A 19,268-nucleotide genomic window follows, 5' to 3' on the forward strand; every position below is an offset into this window, starting at 1 on the left:
CAGTCTGGTGCCACAACCAAGAAGGCTCTACCCACCAAGCACAATGGGCAACAGGGTCTGCATACAAATTTTGAACAGGCTGGAGTGATCATGTGGGAGAAGACAGTCACTGAAATATGCTGGCCCCACACATTTGGGGCCTGCCAAGGTGATGACCAGCACTTTGGATTGGGCTTGGAAACAGACAGGAAGTGTCAACGTCCCATGGTCCTAAGGAGGGGCCCAGCCCTGTGATGGGCTTAACTTTTGCCAAGAAATGCAACTTTTTGTATTAAAATTTCATAGAAGGACAAACCAACACGAGCCGGATCCAGAAACCTGAGGCTGACAAAAGGCGCAACCCTATCGCAACTCTTTTGGGGTGGGCTTTAAAAAATTTGCAGCTAGGCAGAAAACGAGTCGTTTGACACAAGGGCAGTTCTCTAAGAAGACCTGTGCAGCTCAAAGATTCCAGGTGTGCCAAAGTGGTAGGAGGTTAGATTCTGTAAATGGTGAGTGACCACAATGAGAAAAGTGGGGTGAGCCATCCAGACTCCTCTAGAATGCAGCCCTTGGTCAAGCGCCCCTCGGTGTGTCTCGAAACCAGTTTGCCTGGTTTAATGTTGTGCTTTTGTGCCCCCAAACAGGCACCCCCCACCCGGCTCGGTTTGAATTCGAACTGGTTCAGAGGTTCGGAAGCTTAAAAAATAAATAAAATTTTAAAACACTCCCCCGGGGTGCCTCTGCGGAGGAGTCTCCCCCGTTTCCAACCCCCCCCCCGGCTCCCTCCGGTCTTGTAAGGGTCTTCGGCCCATTTGGGGGCTGTTCCGGCCCTTTCTCCAAAGACATGGCCTTTGTGGCTGAGGATGATGGGAGGTGTAGTCCAACAACCTCTGGGGGCCCAAGGTTAAGAAACCCTGGTCTAATGCATGCCGGCACGATGGATTTGCTAAACGGCTTATATGGACGCTGGAAAGGTTCCCGCTTCTGCCCATGGTGCATGCTAGGAACACAGGCAGCTGCCTTCTGCTGAGACAGGGCCTTGGTCCCTCTAGCTCAGTACCGTCTACACTGACTGGCAGCAGCTCTCCAAGGTTTCAGGCAGGAGTCTCTCCCGGCCCTGCCTGAAGAAGCCAGGAATTGAACCTGGGGCTTTCTGCATGCCAAGCAGATGCTCTGCCACTAAGCAATGGCCCCATCCCCTAAACAGGAGGTCCTTAGTGGGAACCTAGGAAGCTGCCTTCTACTGAGTCAGACTCTTGGTCCCTCCAGCTCAATATTGTCTACACTGACTGGCAGCAGCTCTCCAGGATTTCTGGCTCAGGGTGTTGTTGTTGTTTTTTTTGCAGCCCTACCTGGAGATGCTGCCAGGGTTTGAACCTGTGACTTTCTGCATGCTAGCATGCAGATGCTCTTCCACTGAGCTACGACCTCATCCCCGAAGGGGAGTATCATACAGCGCTCACATGTAGTCACCCATCCAAATGGAAATTGGAGCAAACTCTGCTTAGCAAAGGGGGCCGTGCATGCTCCCTACCGCAAGACCAACTCTCCATGTCCGTTTAAGGAGCTGCTCCTTGGGCCACGATGTTAGGTGTCTTGGTGAACGCAAGGCAGTTCTCCCGTTTGATGCCTGCTGGTGTTTGTTCTCTGGTGTAGGCTCCTTTGTGCCCTGCCTGCTCTTTAAGGATCTCCCCCCTTCTCTCTCCATCTGCAGAGAAGCCTTTCTTTCGGATTCGGGCAGAGCGCATGCTCAAAAAGCACCTCAGGCCTTTTTGCCTCCTCAGGGCTTGACTGCCAGAGTGCATTCCTGGTGGGGCTGCCCCAGATGTCTTGCTAGACACGGTGGCTTCCCCTTCTAACGGGTTTCCCAAAAGTGGACGGCGTTTTCCAGCTTGCCAAGTGGAGTCTTGTGCTTTTAAGATGGCGCTGGCCAGGCCAAGGAATTAATCGTAGCGGACGTCGGTCCTGGCCCTTCGTGGAAGAGCGTCGGGCCAGGGAACGTAATTCCTCCTTTTTTTGTTCTTTCAGCGACGCCCAACGGGCCACCCCTGAGCCACCCCGATAAAAAGGTCCCCGAGACCCTGAGAGACGGAGCAGCCATAGACTGCATGGGCCACCAACATGACATCATCTGCATCGAAGACTAAGCTTTCCTCCCGGTGGCTCTGGCCTGGCCGGGCGCCTTTCCCAAAAGGACAGCACCCCCACGGCCATTTCACAAACTTCTCTGAGAAGGGATTTCACTTCCTTGTACCGTGTTTTTCTTTTGCACTTTCTTCTCGAAGACTTGAAGAGTTTCTTGGCTGGATTACGAAAGGATCTGTGAGTTTCCCGCCTGGTGGTTGTCCTCCGTGCTTACGGGGCAAGTAGGTGGCTGGAGTTTGGAAACGGGCGCCATGTTGGTCTGGGGTTTGCTGGGGATGTCACGGGCCAGGTGGGGCACGCACCTTGCTGAGGCCCATTCTGCTGTGCTTGGAGGTGGGGTGTGCACTCTCTCCGGGCGCAGCTGACAAGCGGGCCAGGGTGGGGTTGCTGGGGAGGGGGCTTCTGAGCAGAGGTGGCTCCCAAACCGGACAGGTATTCAAGACCCAGGGCTCCCTTTGGGACTGCAAAGGCCAGCGGCGTTTGGGAAGGAGCATCCGTTTGAGCCAGGAGACGCCGGACAGAGAACGCACCATCTTGCCAAAGGTGAGCACTTTAAACTCCCATTGATTTCCTCCTGGAAGGTTCACCGTCTCCTGAAATGTTTCTCCCGTTGGGGGTCGATGGAGCTTCAAGTGCTTAACGTTGTCAGGATTGTGCAGAGATTTTAACTGGGGGAGATCCCTGGGCATCCTGATAGGTTGTCGTCAAGACCCCAGTTCGCATCTCCGTGGCCCCCGGCGTGTGGACTAGCAGCGCTAAAACGATTGCATTTGGGATGCCAGTGCAGGTCCATTCACATATGCAAGGCATCGCTTGATGGGAATGCTATCAGGTGATGAGCGTGTCTGAAGCAGGCTTAGGTGTGTGGCCATCGTGTGCAGTGAAATCCCTCAGGCCTGTGGATTTTTCAGCACTGCTCACATCCAAGCGAGAGCCTGTTTGTGGGGGGTGGTCGTGTGCGCGCGCCGGGGGGGTGTGAACACTCAGAAAGTGTGCATATATGTGGAACCATCAAGCCAGAGTTGTTTCTCTTACTCAGTCTTGGGTAACCTATTTTGGACTATAACTCCCATCATCTCCTGCTTTTTGCTGGTCTGTCTGGGGATGATGGGAGTTGTAGTCTGAAACCGCAAATTATCCAGGACTGCGTTTATTTAAAGAAACTGGAGAGACAAATCTGCCTTGGTCCGCATGGATGTGTACCCATGTAACCGGTTCAAAGAACTGCTCTAAATGCTGCCCTTTCACTGGGTTGTCGTCATTAACTCACACAGGAGACGTAACTGCGCAAGCACTGCCATTCTCTGGCTCCCCAAAGGTGATTTTTGCCTGCAGACTATGCCATCTTGGGTGTATGTTTGTGGTGGCGGTAGAAGTTGTGGGAGGGAGACAGGCACCGATTGGCTAGTGCCTGGGGCATCACCACTGGGTGTGTACCACAAGCATTTTGAATCCCCCTCCCCAGTTCTGTAAACGTGCTTCTGCTGTTTGTTTACCCCCTTCCTCACTCTCTCCCCACTGGGGGCTGTGCACTCGTCCCGTCTGTGCTCGAGTTCACACTCCCAGTTGTGTCTTTATTATTTTCACCAAGCCAAGGCCATCCCCATCAACCAAGGCTAGTCCCTCACTGCAAGTTAATCCCTGTTCCTTCCCATTATGGGGGAACAGATGTGATCCTCTCCCCTGAGGTTAACACTCGTGTGGCATTGAGAGGAAGGCAGTGTCCTCATGGCCCAAGACTGCTGTCTGGAGGGGCCTCAAAGACCCTTCTGTGGGTCTACCACAGGAGCATGCCGGGTGGGTCTTTCTGATGCTGGAGATCCGGAAGAGCCTAACCCTAACCCCACAAACGTCAACCCATGCCATTTCCTAGAGCTCATTGTGGCAAGCCCTGTCCTGCTGTCTGGTTGCTCCGAGAGGAGAGCTGGTCTTGTGGAAGTGAGTATGAATGGCCCCTTTTTGCTAAGCAGGGTCTGCCCTGGTTTGCATTGGGATGGGAGATGACATGTGAGCACTGTAGGACACCCCCCTTTGGGGAGAGGGCTGTAGCTCCGTGGTAGAACATCTGCTTGCATGCAGAAGGTCCCAGGTCTGGACCCTGGTATCTGGTAGGGCTGGAAGAGAAGGCAGCTTCCTATGCTCCTGAGAGCATGGTATGTACTGGAGAGAGCTGAGGAATTCATGGAGGTTCTTCTAGGAGCATGGAGAGCGCTGCCTGGAGCTGATCTCCTTAAGTGCAATGATTGGTCCAAGGGGTTTTGTTGGGATGAGCCAGAACAGGGCTCCCATGGGAAAAGCCCCTTCTCCCCACTATCGCATTTCCCATTATACCCTTAACTCTGCCCACCTGACAGACCATGGCTAGAATGTATGGCCGCTGTAAGCTCAACACCCTGCATTAACCTGAATCCAAGAGGGGGGAAAAAAGCAAAGGAAGATCCATTAAATAAAAGAGGCCCTTGAGGACCAGTGTTCCCTCTAAGAGGGATTCCCAGCTGTTGTTGACTACCATATTCCTCAAGCAAAGGCTATGGCCACTGGGGATGCTGGGAATTGTAGTCAACAACATCTGGGATCTCCTCTCTTAAGAGGGGACACTGCTGTCACAGCTTAATTCAAGGGCTGGCTTAAGCAGGCAGCATTTTCTTTCCCAATGAAACCACATCCTGTTGGGCAACCAGTCTGAAGAAATAAAAACAGCAAGGTTCACATTCGGAGAGGTGATTCTTGTGAGCTTTGTTTTTGTGCTGGCCTCACCCCCAGATCTGCCAGTTCTGGCCCAGGCCCCCTCCCTGCCCCACAGCTCTGCCCAACTGGCCGCTGTTGGTGAAACCCAAAGATGGCCCCTCTGTTGGAAGGTCTCCCCCCCCTTGTGCTTTGAGAAGAAGTGCAGCTTGTCTGCCGAGCGAGGCGGGTGGGATTTCTGGAGGAATGGTGGGGAAGAAAAGGTGCGTGCCGCAACTTTGCCATATGTGTTTCCCCCGCCCTCCGTTTTCCTCCCTGTGATACCAGCAAGCGGGACAGCAAAGCAATTCTCTTTTTCTAAAGAGGCTTTTCCGGCAACTTTATAACCCACACCAAACTGTGTATTTCTTTTCCTTTGTAATCGGTGGATGTTGGAAAGGTTTCGCTTTGTTTTTTTTCTTTTTTCAATTTTGTGTTTTAATAAATCATTTTGAAAAGGAACGCGAGGGCGTGGTCGCTCCGTCATTCTTCTGGTCCCGTCGGACTACTGGTGTCAGGAAGGCAGAGGCGTGGAGGGGGTTCACGTGTCATGCCCAAAGCTGGCGTGCAAAGCCCGGGAGCAGTACGCCAGCGTTGGGGACCGGCCGGGTCTTCCGCGCAATGTGGAAGGCCGACCTCTGCTGCCTTGCACAGCGGCTTAAAACAGTGACTGCCCAGTTTCCCAACGCAACTCCCAAGTCGTGTGCCTTTCGGGTTGTGGAACAGCCCACATGGGTCCCTGACGCTAGCACGCCCCTGCTGGGAAGGTCAGCCTGTGATTTTTCATGATGCCTGAACCAGCACTGCCTGGTGTTTTGTCCAAACCAGGGTGTGACGCTGGGAAATTGGTTTGCAAACCACTCTTTGGGCATATGGAAATCCAGGTCTATCAGTGGCTTGACCCTCCGTAACTGTAGTTATAGGAGGAGATGTAGTTGCCACTATAATTGTCCCCTAACTGCAGCTCACTAATTGTTTATTGGACCTGTGTGAAGAAGCTTCAGCTGAATAGGCTGCACAAATTTATATATAGGTTCCGCTCCCTCTGCCGGCCTCCCGTCCCAAACTGGCCCATTCAGCTGTTTTTCAGGCCTTTCCCCTCGGCATGGTGGCCATTTTGGAAGCATGAGATATATAGCTCGTGAATCCCCCTAGAATGGACCGGGGGGACGGGCTGTCGGACTGAACTGACCCGCTCCGGTTCGGACTTGAACCGAACCGGCCGATTCCGTGCACACCCCAGCACAGACTGCTGGGAGGTGTGGCCCTTCCCACTGCCTTCCTCCTAGGAGAGGGCTCTGTCTCTCTTAAAAGGCCCTCCCAGGTCTGAGAAAAGCGCCGTCCTGTGTGGAGGTTGGCACAGGGGAGGACACGCCTCTCAAGCTGAAGGTATGGTTTTGCCAAAGTCGCCCCGGTTTGAAAAACAGTGAAGATCCCTGCTCTGCAGTTTGGGATCTGCTATCCACTGAAATGAGGGATGTGTGTTTGCCTTCGCCTGGTCCAAGCCCAGAATAAAGATATCGATTGACTGCTTGAGAAAATGCACAAAGGGTTGGTCTGTTTTGGGTGGGAACTCAGAAGACGGGGCTTCCCCTCGCCTGAAAGCGGAGTCCTCCCCCAACACCCTCCCTCAATCGGTCCCTGTACTGCTAGCGGCTTCTCCATTTAAGCGGCTTGTTTGTTAGCTTCAGGAGCAGGCAGCCTGGTCTCGGCCGCCGGGAATCCAAATGGCAGCAAACAGCAGCCGTTTCCCGGCAAGCGGTGAAGGAGGAGATGTCTGATCAGAAGAGACAGATCCATGTCTGAAGGGTCCGGGGGAAAGCCAACGGTCAGGCCCTGGACCCTCTTCCCTCAAGCCTCGTGAAGCAGCACTCACTGGGCTTGAGAAAAGTCTGTACCCAAGAAAGGCAGTCGCAGCAGCGGATCTGTGCGCAGAGGATCAGCTGCTGCTACAACAACAACAGGAAAGGGTGTGGGCAGGTGGCCAGAACCTAAGGGGTATACTCGTGAGTCAAATGGGCCGTAACCCAAAATTTGGCTTTAAAAAAGCCAAATCTGGCAACAGAGGTGACCCCCCTTTTTACCCATAAAACTCTAGGAGGTAGGTTAGGATGTGAGTCCGTGGCTCAGCATTGTCCATGGCTCGATGGGGATTGAACCATTTCACTCTCTCTGGATCCAAATCCATTTTGGGTCCGATCCCACCAGGCAAGTCCCTGGCAGGGGTTCTCCAGCTTGGGACCCCCCCAGATGTTGCCGGGGTTGATGGGAGTTGTAGTCCAGCAACATCTGGGGACTCAAAGTTGGAGAACCCCTACCTTACATCCCCCCCGCCCGCCCCAATGAAAAGACAAAAGACAATGGCGAGAGAGAGAGAGTCGGAGAGCTTTTGCAGCCGACAAGTAAGGCTTGATATTTCTGTTTCTTTTATTGGTTCATTCCGTAAATACAGAAGCTGCCTTATCAGTCCAAATTGTCGAGAAGCGCAATGGAGGGGGACCAGCAGCCGTTGCCTAGAAGGTTATGCAGTTAGCTTCGCTCTCACAGTCGTATATGTCTTCTCTAGAGAGGCGGGGTTGGTTTGTTTTGTTTTATTTTTGGGGACGTACATAGATTTAAAAAAAGAAAACCATTTGTATTTACATACATGGAACCCAACAGAAATGACATCGGAAAGTTTGACAGAGGCAGATTCCCTCCTACCCGCCCCTGGCTGCAGCAGCGGCATTTCTGTGGCCAAGAGAAGGTAGTTGACAGTGTGGCTAAGACGGATGACCGCGTGGTAAGGTGGCGGGAAGCAGTCGAGACCTTGTTGAATGTCTTGCAGGGGAAGACAGGCACCTAAGCCGGACTCTGGTGTCCCCCGGTTTGACGACTCCTTACGCCAGGGAGTCTCAAGTGTGGGCCCCCAAGTGATGGTGTGGGACTACAACTCCCATCATCCCCAGACACAATGGCCTTCGGGGACCCACCCTTTAGCACCCCTGCCTCATGCCACTGTCGCTTTCTCTTGATTTGAACCCTAGTCAGCCGGGGTGGAAGTTGGGTTGTATTGCTTCAACGTAAGAAAAACGTTGAGAGACCGACGGCAGAGACCGTCAAGCTCGGGCGGAAATCTCAGACCTTGAAATCGAGAGGGGCAGGGGGTGATGAGAGTTGTGGTCCAGCAACGTTTGGGTGATTAGGATTGTGTGGGAAAGTACTTCCGCTTGTTGGGCCTAAATTCTAGATCTAGACTTCTAGATCTGCAAAGCAAAGGAGTTGCATTTTAATCTGCAATTCACGGTCTTGCAGTTGCAGAAAAAAGGAAGGAGACCCGTCCTCTTAGCAGGGCCAGGTGGTGAAGGGTCTCAAGGTATGTGAAAGTTGAAGAGGAATTGCATAGGGCGTGGAAGCCTACCATTCCGTAGGATTCTGTACTCTTTCCAAAGTTTGTGGGTCCCATTTTCTTTCCAGCTTTCAGCTCCGCTCAAAGAATATGGGTTTAGACCTGGCCTGGCCCACTTCAGCTTTCCAGCTGTTTTTGTACGACATCTCCCGTCGTCTCCAGTGGGAGGTACAGGAGGGCCAACCCTGGGCAGGCAGGGCAGAGACTAGGCCTGTGCCTGCTGGAAATGATCAGATCTGAGACAACCTGATAGGAAAATTGTCAGGCCAGCTGGATCAGAAATCTGATAATTTTCTGATAGTCCTGGGATTTGAAAGTGATTCCCTTTTCCTTTTAAGCTGCTCCTTAGCCGAGAGTGTAGGGCTGGCCCTTTAAGAAAGTGGTCCATTCTTGAAATGGGGCTGGTGGGAGGGGGGCAACCCCCCACCCCAGAGGGACCTACTGAAAGAGTGGGGGTTGCCACCTCTCACCGTGCCTGATTCTCCCTTTGAAGCTGACTGTCACCAAAGCAACTCGACCATCAGACCTTGAATTGGAACACGTTCAAGGCCAAGTTCTCACGCTCAAGCAGAGCGTGTTCTGCGACAGTCAAGGTCAAGGTCAAGTCCAGATGGTCAAAGTTTGGTGTCAGAGGCTGAGTTCAAAAGGTGGGATTTTAACCGCTTGCTTTCTCGAAATGCAACCCCAGCGGGGAAAGCCCCTCTGGGGAATGGGAAGGATTTTGACAGCTTGCTTTCTTAAAACCAGGTGGTTTGAGGCCCCTTTCAAGACAGCATGCTGTCCAAACCACCTGTTCCCACAGAAATGATTTTTAAATGGCCTGTTCCAACTTCTCAGCCAAGAAACAGCGAGCAGGTCGTTTGGAAATGCTCTCCAGCTGAGAGGGGCTTATCAGAAGGGAAAATGATTCCAGAACAAGAGGAAGGAATCCAGTCAGGCTTCCAAATCTGGAGTCTCACTCCTGTTGTTCGTGGAATTGATTCCGATCGTCCCTCTATCAAGACTATCCGTCCAAGATGCCGGTTGAGACGATCTGACTGCACAGGCCTAGTACAAACCGTAGGCAGGGATGCTTCTCCTGACCCGTCTCCTGCTCGCTAAAGAATGGCGGATGTCCATTCCCCTTGATGTGGGTGAACGCCACCTTTTCATGAAGTCTGGTGGAACTTGACTTGAGTGAGACTCATGGCAAAGGAGACGTCCATCCAGGGACATAGCTAGGGGAGAAAGAGGGTCTGTGTTTGCCCCTCTCCCTTCGGCGTGAGGGAGATAATTAAGAAAGCAGGGAGGGGTGGAGCTGGGCCCCCCAAGTTCTTTGAACCCCTCTGCTCAATTATAGCTACGCCCCTGCTTCCATCCGCCATGAGTGGAAGGTGATCATCCCCTGCAGTGCTGAGAAAGAACCGACAGTGACAATCTCTTGCAGGGGGGACCTCCAGAGTGTGTCTAGGGGTGGGGTGGGGTGGGGTCATCAGGCCACGTGTCGGAAGGAAGCTCCTCACTGGAAACAATTTGGAGAGCAAAGACGACACATACAAAAATACTTATCCACAAGAACCCACGTCTGTTAAAAAAAACACAACACAAGCGGTGCGTGGCTCGGCCTGGCCACGTGCCGGATTTACCCTACCCGCCGACAAGTAACAAAGAAACCAAACGCCACAAAGGAACCCGCTTTGCACTTCGAGCCAGGCCGGCGTTCTGAATCGCTCCCCAACCGGCAGCCCCTGAGCTCCGGGATTGGACCGTTGGCTTCCACCCCCTCTTGGGCGTGGGCAGCCTTGGACGACACCCTGGTTGTCCTCCCAAGAAAAATAAAACGACGGAAAGGTGCCAGGGCTTCCTGCCTGACTCCACCCCTGGCTCGCCATGGCCAGGAGAAGCAGCGTTCCCAGGTTTCAGGCAGGAGTCTTTCCCAACCCGACCTGGAGATGCTGCCAAGGACTGAACCCGGCCCAAGCAAGTGGCTGGGCATCTGCTTCCCGTGCAGAAGGGCCCATCCCGTTTGTGGGCATCTCCACAGGGATGTCCACAAACGAACCCTTCAGGAGGAGGACAGGCTTAGCCGATGGGCATCCCTTACACAGAGGTGGTCGTCCTAAATCAAGCATCTTAAGGTCTTGGGCACGCCACAGTTAGTCTGCACAACTGTGTTCTGGTATCTCCCTCCTCAGCCGATTCAACCATTAAGTTCATTCTTCTCGGGTTGGTCCTGGAGATGAAAAGGGCCCCTCTCTCCTACAACCTGGAACAAGTTGTTCTGAGTTCAACTTGTTTGTGGGCATCCCGTGGAGATCCCTGGAGGCATTGCCTGGCGGGTCTCCTGCCTGAACCCTGGGAGAGCTGCTGCCAGTCAGTGTAGACAGTACTAAGCCAGAAGGACCAAGCGTCTGACTCAGTAGGAGGCAGCTTCCTACGTTCCTATAATGAAGAGGAAGCCAATGGAAGTGGGAGGGGGGGCCTTGAAAAGAGGGAGAGAACAAGCAAGAGTCAGCAAGCGGGTGGACTGACAAAACGCCTCCTTTTGCGTCCATCTCTGCAAAAATCTCCCCAGTCATGCCTGTTGCTGAAGGGGCCGTCTACATTACAGGAGGCAGGGGAAAGACCGTGGAATTCCTGGAAGCACAGCCTGCCAGTAACGCTGAATCGTTTGGTCTTTGGGACAAGGGAAGTCTCTTTCTAGCTGTCTTGGAGTCGCTGAATACAGATTTGCATACTGAAAGTAAAAGAGAGCTGGATCGAGTGTGGCATTTTTTTTAAAAAAATCAGAGCTGTTTTGGGGAGGGGGCGGGACTGTGTTCCTTCTCCCCAACACAAAAAAGTTCAACTAAGGCACGATCCAGGCATCAGCAGAAAAAGCCAAGGGCTGCTCGCTCTCAAGGGAGTGGGGGTGACGTGGGCAGGGCGGGCGACGTGGCACTCCCCCCCCCTTCCTCCCCTGGCATTGCCCTGCCTGGGGGACCCCCGTCTCAATGTTCCTGGTGCGGCACAGGGAGGAAAACCGAGCTTTCTTGACCCCTGTGAACCCGGTCGGAGCTGATCCCGAGGAGTGGCGGCAGCATCCAGGCAGGAAAGGTGGGGTTGGACCGCTCTGCTGCCTGTCTTTTTTGCAGATGTTGCAAAGGACATCAAGGCAGCAGCTGGCTTCCAGCAGCCAGCCGACGCCTTCTCCTCTTTCCCAGCTCAGCCGGGCCCCCCCCCCTGGCTTTCTGCTTGAACGGCTACCCCGGCCTTGCCGAAGAGAAGTCGATTCGTCTCCTGCCTGCGAGAACCTTTTCCGGGGCTCCAAGGGAGGCCTCCGCGGCCCACAAGACCCAACGTAGGCACTACAGAAAGCACGCATCGTTTTGCCGACAGGTCCACGGGACCTCGTAGAGTCGAGGCGAGCAACGTTCCCCCTGCTCCTCACTTGTGGCTTGGCCGATTCGCTCTGAATCCGTCTCACTCACATATGTAAACAACAACAACAACAACAACAAAGTTGAAATCGGAGCAGAGGAGATGGTTGGGAAGGAGGCCAGCGGTCATCCCCAAAGCAGTGGCTAAACACGCCCAGGGGGCCAGCCAAGGCACATCCCAGGAAGCTCTACTAGCCAGCCTTCTATAGCACGAATAATGTATTTAACCATCACCTTAACTCTGCCCATTTAAAACAGAATAAAGTAAAAGAGGTTCCAGCCCCGGCTAGTCAAACTGAGGGAAGAAATCCCAGATGAAGCATTATCTCTGTGTGCACAAGAGTTGGTCAGAAGAAATAAAACAAAATAACCCAGAAGCTAAGAGCTGCTGCTTTTTTTAAAAGACAAGGAAGCATGTCACTGAGACTGACCTAACCTCCCACATGCCCTTTCCCAACCGGTGTGGCGTTTCTTGCATTCAGAGAATCAAAAAGTTAAGAAGCCTACGCAGTCCGGTGACGATTTGGACACGGTTTCTCGAGGACGTCTTCGGACGTGTTGTGGTTTTTCTTGGGTGCAGATCAGACTGGGCTTCGATACAGCTAAAGCAAGCGGACGGGAGAGGCTAGGAGTTGAGGAGGAAGAGTCCAGGTGGACGGGATCCCCGCTTATGACCGGTAGTCCTTTTTGCTGTAGGGCTTATTACCCAAAATACTATCGATCTCGTGGATAATAGAAGAGGAGAGTTTGGGAAGAAACTGTTGGACAGGGAGGGAAAAAAGGGAAATTAAGGAGACGCCTCAAGGGAGATTTGGCTGCTATCTCTTGTTCAAGGAGCTCTGTAAAATTGTGTGATAAACTCAAGTGCTTGCCTCGCCCAGACCTGGCAGGCCTGGGGACACTTAGAACTGCCCCCAGAATATACAAATTCTTAGTGGGTTGAGCTGCTGAGTTTGTCAATTTGAGAGTTTGTTGGTTTGTGCAAAATGTACTTCCCGATGGCCTGCAGATACCAAATTCTGCATGAACAACCCTGCCTCTTAAATCAACTGAATGCACTGCTTTTTACACTGGATTATGCTGGATGGTTTAAATAATTTGGTGTGTGTGGGGGTGTTAAAGAAGAAATTCTGAATATGACAACCGTATTTTAAAACTGTTATCGTTCTCAATCGACTTTTAACACTCAATAATTAGATCCTTAATTTAAAAATGACATTATGCCCAGGAGAGGCAGAAGATGTTTCTCAGGGGCAAATTTACTCTGATTCAAATTCACTACGCTTGGTGATTATTCAATAAGATGAATGACATTCGGAGCTGAAATCCTACACATTTCAAACTTACTTCCCTTTTGCAAGCACTGTAATCTAAAATTCTATGGCATAGATCTAATTTCTTGACCTCTCCTATATGTGTCATTTAGGAAAAACGACTATCTGTTAGGCTTCCCCTGCTACTTAACCAATACACTGCATGGATTTGCACAGGAGAAAAATCCAGCTGACATCCAGACAAAGTGACTCATGACCAGTCCCACTGAAATTAATAGAAGGTAGTCGCAGTGAGATAGGAAGATGCTACAAGGCATCATCTTATACTGTGCGGGAGACGGCAAGGGTAAACCACTCCTGTATTCTACCAAAGAAAACCACAGGGCTCTGTGGGTGCCCAGAGTCGAAATCGCCTTGACGGCACACTTGACCTTGACCTAGTCCTCCAGCCCGTGTGTCTGGAGATGATGGCAGTTGTAGTCCATGAACATTTGGGACTCAAGATTGGGAAATCCAGTTCTAACAGCCTCTCCCCGACTACAGTTCATAGATTCACCTGGTCCCCATACAAGATGGGAGAACAGCATGGGGGAAACTCACTTGTATTGCTGCAATATTCTCCATTAGTTGATCAGCATTGGAAGCTCCCAGCAGAACCGAACTGACACCTTCATTCCTCAGACACCAGGCTGTGGGGTGGGAGGGAGAAACAGAGGGTGAGTGGGGTGGAGGTGGGGGGAAGACAGAGATGCCCTGGAGGCTGCAAGGCATCATCTTATCCTGGCTTTACTGCAAACTCAAAGTTGTTTCTTGAGACAACTTTGTCTCAAGAAACCGACACCAACAGTGGATTTGTTTTTAACTGCAGACATAAATCGGGCGACACTCTTAACTCGCTGTGAAAAACCCCAATTGTGTGTGAACTGCTCCCCGACAACTCGCAGGGACTTTGGGGGTCAATCTGGCCGATCTGTGAATGCACCCCCTCCGTTCCGGGGGAGATGGGTATTCAAGGGCTTTGTGTGAAAAGGAGATTTGTTCTGGCGTGGGAGCAGCTTTCCTGCGAGGGAAGGCTGAGGCAGCGGAGGGTTTTCCGTCTGGGAAAAGGTGGTTTGTGAGGAAGGGGCTAAGGGAGGGTGACGGACTTCGGGGCTGAGCGGGAAGCGTGTTTTTTCTTCCGCGCAGAACAGGATGGAACTCAAGGCCGCCTCTCTGGACTGACGGAGCAGCGCTTCCACTCACCAATGGCAAGCTGGGGCAGAGTGCAGCCGAGCCGTTCGGCAATGGCTTGCAGTTCCTTCAGCTTGGCTTGTTGCCGCCTGCCTTCCTCGCTCAAGATCTTGTCTTTCAGCCACTGGTAACCCTGTTGGTGGTGAGAGAAGACGGGATCGGTGATGGGGGAGGGCACCCCTACGAGGCGGCATTCATTTCTATGTATGTATTTTTAGAAATATAGAAAGGGATAGGTAGGTATCAGCAGGCCCCCAACTTTCTGGTGAGCATGACACCCAGCTCTTCCGCAGAGGTCTCATTTCCACTGAGAGAGCTGGACTTGTAGGAGCAAGCATGGATTGTCCCCTTTGCTAAGCAGGGTCCACCCAGGCTTGCATTTGAATGGGAGTCTGTGAGACTGTAAGATATTCCCCCTGAGAGGAGGGGACATAACTCGGTGGACTCAAACATGCAGATGTTCTCCCACTGAGCTATGCCCCCTCTCCTAAGGGGAATATCTCCCATCCAAATGCAAACCAAGGTGGACCCAGCTTAACAAAGGGGGCAATTCATGCTTGCGAGTGCAAGACCAGCTCTCTTGGCCTTTTATGGACTCCTCTTACCCTCTTTTATCAGCAGACTTCTGCACAAGACCAGCTCTCTTCTCCGAATATTGAATATCCAAGTATAAGTGAGACCATCTCTGGAGCCTTACCCTCTCCAAGACCTTGACTCCAAATTTTAAAACCAGGGACAAGTCCAAAAGCAATTCACCTTACGACACTTCCAGCTTTGGACCGCACCAGATTTATAAATAGATGCTACAAGCTTTGCAGCTCAAACTCTAAGGAAGAGAACTTAACTCAGAGAGAGAGTACTTTCAGTTTAATATTGCATTTATTCGAATAGAAAGTGACCCAGAATTTAAGGGGACCTCCTTTAAAAATACAGGTCAAATACTGGTTATACCTGTATCTACCGGAAAGGAAGAGGAATCGGAATTTAGGATATCTCCACCCGCAATTTCTAACATCAAAGAACATGGAAAAACCTTCATACTGGATTCAGGTAAACCAGGTAGTCTACGTTTTAAACGTAGCCATTTCTCTTGGGTTATTGCTTCACCTAGACCTTTTCCCTATATATCCACCTACCGGTTGCAAACATTTGACCTATTAGCCCTCATGGCCCTGGCTTAGTCGTCAGAGAGTCTGCAAACATTTTGTCTCAGGAATTTAAGCTACTAGTTTCAAATCTGTTTTGGTTCTATCAAGTGCAAAAAATATCCTCCTCACTCACTTTTAATGACGCTCGGGAGTAGGGTGGGATTCCTCCATCGTACTTCCCTGAAACAATTCCACACGCTAACGGGGACCATGTCATGGCTCCCACACCTAGAAACGGGAGAGAAAATACCATCTTTTAACAAGGTCAAGACTTGGTCAAGTCAGGTCATGGTCAAGTCATGGTCACGGTCAAGTCATGGTCGATTTATGGTCAAGGTCAAGTCATGGTAATGGTCAGGGCAAGACATGGTCAGGGAAAGTCTTGGTCACGTCATAGTCTTGGTCAAGTCATGGTCAAGCCTGGGTCAAGTCTTGGTCATGATTGATTTATGGTCATGGTCATGGTCATGGTCATGGTCAAGGTCAAGTCATGGTATTTTCACTGTAAACTGCCCAGAGATGCAAGTTTTGGGTGGTATAGAAGTATTTTTAAATAAATAAGTAAATAAATATTTAGGTCTGCAGTGGCCACTGGCTCGTCTGGTGGCTACTCAGGGACGGGCCTTCTCCGCTGCTGCCCTGAGGCTTTGGAATGCGCTCCCTACTGAGGTAAGAGCCTCCCCATCTCTGACAACTTTTTAAAAGTATTTAAAGACGCATCTGGAACATAGGAAACAGCCATATACTAAGTCAGACCATTGGTCTATCTAGGTCAGTATTGTCTTCACAGACTGGCAGTGGCTGCTCCAAGGTTGCAGACAGGAGTCTCTCTCAGCCCTATCTTGGAGATGCTTCCAGGGAGGGAACTTGAAACCTTCTGCTCTTCCCAGAGCGGCTCCATCCCCTAAAGGGAAGATCTTCCAGTGCTCACACATCAAGTCTCCCATTCATATGCAACCAGGGCAGACCCTGCTTAGCTATGGGGACAAGTCATGCTTGCTACCACCAGACCAGCTCTCCTCTCCATCTGTTCACCCAGGCTTTTAATTAATATTGTTTTAATGCTGTTTTAAAATATTGTTTCTAAAATTTTAAATTGTTAACGTTTTAAACTTTTTGTTTTAACTAATATTTTACTTTTTCTATTTTTCTTTTGTTGTAAACCACCCAAAGACACAAGATTTGGGTGGTATAAAAATATGTTAGTTAAATAGCTAAACACCACCACTTTGAGAACTTTGGTGGAAGAGCTGAGGTGCTCTTACCCCTGGACGTCCGGGCCAAAGCCCAGGGCCTCTACCCATTTGCAAGGCCTGTTTTGAAACCACTGCCTAGGCTGTCGACATGTTTCTGGGCAAAGTACAAAGTGCTGGTTATTACCTTCCAAGTCCTGAATGGCTGAGGGTACCTGAGGGAACACTTTTCTCTACAGGATCCCAGGCCCTCATCAGGAGGGACCCGTCTTCGGGTTCCACCGGTTCATCTGCTGGTGACTTGGGCTCGGGCCTTCTCGGTTGTTGCTCCTAGGTGGTGGACGACACTCCTCATAGGTACAAGAGGACTGTCTTTCCTGCAGGCCTTCAGGAAAGCTAAGACGACCCATCTTTTTAGCCTGGCTTTTAATGCTATTTAGTTCTAACTGCAATTTTAACCTGCTTTTAATTAGTTTCTGGTTTTAATGTAAGCTGCCCTGAGCCACTTGAGGAAGGGCGGAATCTAAATCAAATAATAAAGACTTCCAGCAGTCAAGAATGTTCTCATGCTTTGATTCTCCTGCCCAACAAGCCTGCAGTAGCCACATTGGCAAGGGTGTGTTAAAAGCTTTTAAACAGTTTAAAAAAAACCAAATAAAGTCTGCTATCAAATTGTATCAGTGTTGTCAGAGGAATGGAAATGAGAATTGGCAGGAATGTCCTCCGACGATTATCCTATGAAGGAAGGACCACCATTGGTTAATTCCTAAAATTTGTCCGGCTGCTGTTAAGATCCGCCAACAATTAACTTCAACTCTCTAGCTTGATTGATTGATTCAGTGCCGTCAAGTCGGTGTCGACTCTTAGCAACTACATAGATAGATTCTCTCCAGGATGATCTTCAACTTGGCCTTGAAGGTCTCTCAGTGGTACATTCATGGCTGTCGTCATCGAGTCCATCCACCCTGCTGCTGGTCGTCCTCTTCTTCTTTTTCCTTCAACATTTCTCAGCATTATGGACTTCTCAAGGGAGCTGGGTCTTCTTCGCATCATGTGTCCAAAGTACGATCGTTTGAGCCTGGTCATTTGTGCCTCAAGTGAAAATTCTGGATTGCTCCAACCACAAAACATTTACTTTGTTGGTGCACTGTATGATAGATCTCTTTACCTGAATGTTGAATAGTTGGTTGTGTTTATGTCTGATCTATGATCGTATTAAAGCTATTTTCATGCATGCATGCATTCATTCTTACCCTAAGCCTGACCCTAGCCCTTTCCTCTGTGCAAAAATGACTGCAATTTTACCCTAATTATTTCGAGGTTGGGAGAAAGAAGGGGTGATGATCTCACACAGAAAGCGGCGAGTGCAACAATGTCATCTCCATGCGTAGGAGAGCAGACGTTGCCGAAAACCACTCTGAGCATGTGTCCCCGAGATGCCAACATTCCTGGGCCTGCCTCATGGATTAACATATTGGAATCCTCCTTATTTTTACACACACACACACACACACACACACAGACACACACGTGCTTTCAGTGTAAGAATGCAGGGGTGCCTCCAGAAACATCAGTGTGCTTTTAAGCCATACTTTGATGTGGGACTACAGCTCCCATCACCCCCAGCCAAACTGTCCAAAGGGACGATGGGAGTTGTAGTACTGCTATGGATATTTGTACACCCCCTTTCCCCTAAAGTGCTCAAAGCAGTTTGGGCAGAAAATTAAATAAAAAATAGGGGGTCCCCTGTCCCCAAAGGGCTCACCATCTACAACAAAACGTGGGAGGGATGCTGTGCTGAGATTGGAGAGGGACTCCAGCGATAGATCTGCAGTTCAACACCTCCTGATTAATCCGTTATAATTCAAGAGGTCTTGAATGGTTATTTCCCATCATGCCCTGCTCAATACAAATAGGGCCACTGCCAGACAGGATACCAAACAAGCATTTGGCTGTTGTATTGCACCAGGAAGGGAATTCTTTTGCCCTTGGAACAACAATACTCAGGGGCAGCGTTCCCTTTAACAGGGATCCCCAGATGTTGTTGACTACAACGCCCATCATCCCGGCTGCAGGGGACTTTCGCTGGGAGTCATCGTCAGCAACGTCTGGGAATCCCTGGAAAAGGGGACGGTGCTCATGGAGACGCCCCAGCTTGGCTCAGCTTAGGAAGGTGGATGGAGGAAGATTTCTGAAGATTTCATGCAAAAGTACCAGATGCTGCCTTGGGAGAGGCATCTCCTGCAAGTGGGAATGCCTCTGCCAAGAGGATGTGGTGGTGGTGCTGCTGAAGGGACAACACTGGACTGAAGCAAGGGGCCACAGGGAGATTTCATGCAAAAGCATCAGGTATCAGATGCTGCCTTGGGAGAGGCATCTCCTTCAAATGGGAACGCCTCTGCCAAGAGGAATGCCTCTCCTGCAAATGGGAATGCCTCTGCCAAGAGGTGCTGCTGAAGGGACAATGCTGGACTGAAGCAAGAACCCCCACCTTGCCCAGACGAAAAGGGGCATGCCCCTCTTCTCCCCAGCACAGCACTTGCCCCGCCCTCTCCGCTTTGAACACTAGGCAGGTACTTACCGATCTTGTGGAAAAGCTCCGGCAGCTGCACCTCCACCTTCTCCCGCTGGAACATATGGTACTCCGCCTGCTCGCAGATGGGAGGGATGAGGTTGAATTGCCGAGCCACTGAGTAGGCTTCCTGGGGAGGGCAGAGACAAAAGCCCGGGGTCACTGGGGGGGGGGCAGAAAACTCTGAGCATCCCTCCTTTACCCCACAGTGTCC

The 19,268-nt window shown here is 51.0% G+C and overlaps 2 protein-coding genes across 15 annotated transcripts in view; one reads left to right on the forward strand and one right to left on the reverse strand.

Annotated features, from left to right (window-relative positions):
* The window catches only part of CHD5 (chromodomain helicase DNA binding protein 5), a 93,087-nt gene extending 87,774 nt beyond the window's left edge, over nucleotides 1–5,313 (forward strand). For 5 of the 6 annotated variants that reach the window (XM_053281190.1, XM_053281192.1, XM_053281194.1 and 2 more), the window contains exon 41: nucleotides 2,011–5,313. In XM_053281190.1, the coding sequence (XP_053137165.1) occupies nucleotides 2,011–2,129 (119 nt within the window). In that variant the 3' untranslated portion in view covers nucleotides 2,130–5,313. The remainder of the gene's footprint in view (nucleotides 1–2,010) is intronic. The other variant, XM_053281196.1, reaches the window with a different exon arrangement.
* Nucleotides 5,314–7,254: 1,941 nt separating this feature from the next.
* KCNAB2 (potassium voltage-gated channel subfamily A regulatory beta subunit 2) overlaps nucleotides 7,255–19,268 on the reverse strand; it is a 159,965-nt gene continuing 147,951 nt past the window's right edge. For all 9 annotated transcript variants that reach the window (XM_053280701.1, XM_053280696.1, XM_053280698.1 and 6 more), the window contains 5 exons: nucleotides 19,064–19,184; nucleotides 15,423–15,517; nucleotides 14,154–14,274; nucleotides 13,512–13,600; nucleotides 7,255–12,395 (listed from right to left, as the gene is read on the reverse strand). In XM_053280701.1, the coding sequence (XP_053136676.1) occupies nucleotides 12,306–12,395; nucleotides 13,512–13,600; nucleotides 14,154–14,274; nucleotides 15,423–15,517; nucleotides 19,064–19,184 (516 nt within the window). In that variant the 3' untranslated portion in view covers nucleotides 7,255–12,305. The remainder of the gene's footprint in view (nucleotides 12,396–13,511; nucleotides 13,601–14,153; nucleotides 14,275–15,422; nucleotides 15,518–19,063; nucleotides 19,185–19,268) is intronic.

This window comes from Hemicordylus capensis, chromosome 16 (assembly GCF_027244095.1).
Source record: "Hemicordylus capensis ecotype Gifberg chromosome 16, rHemCap1.1.pri, whole genome shotgun sequence".
NCBI lineage: Eukaryota > Metazoa > Chordata > Lepidosauria > Squamata > Cordylidae > Hemicordylus > Hemicordylus capensis.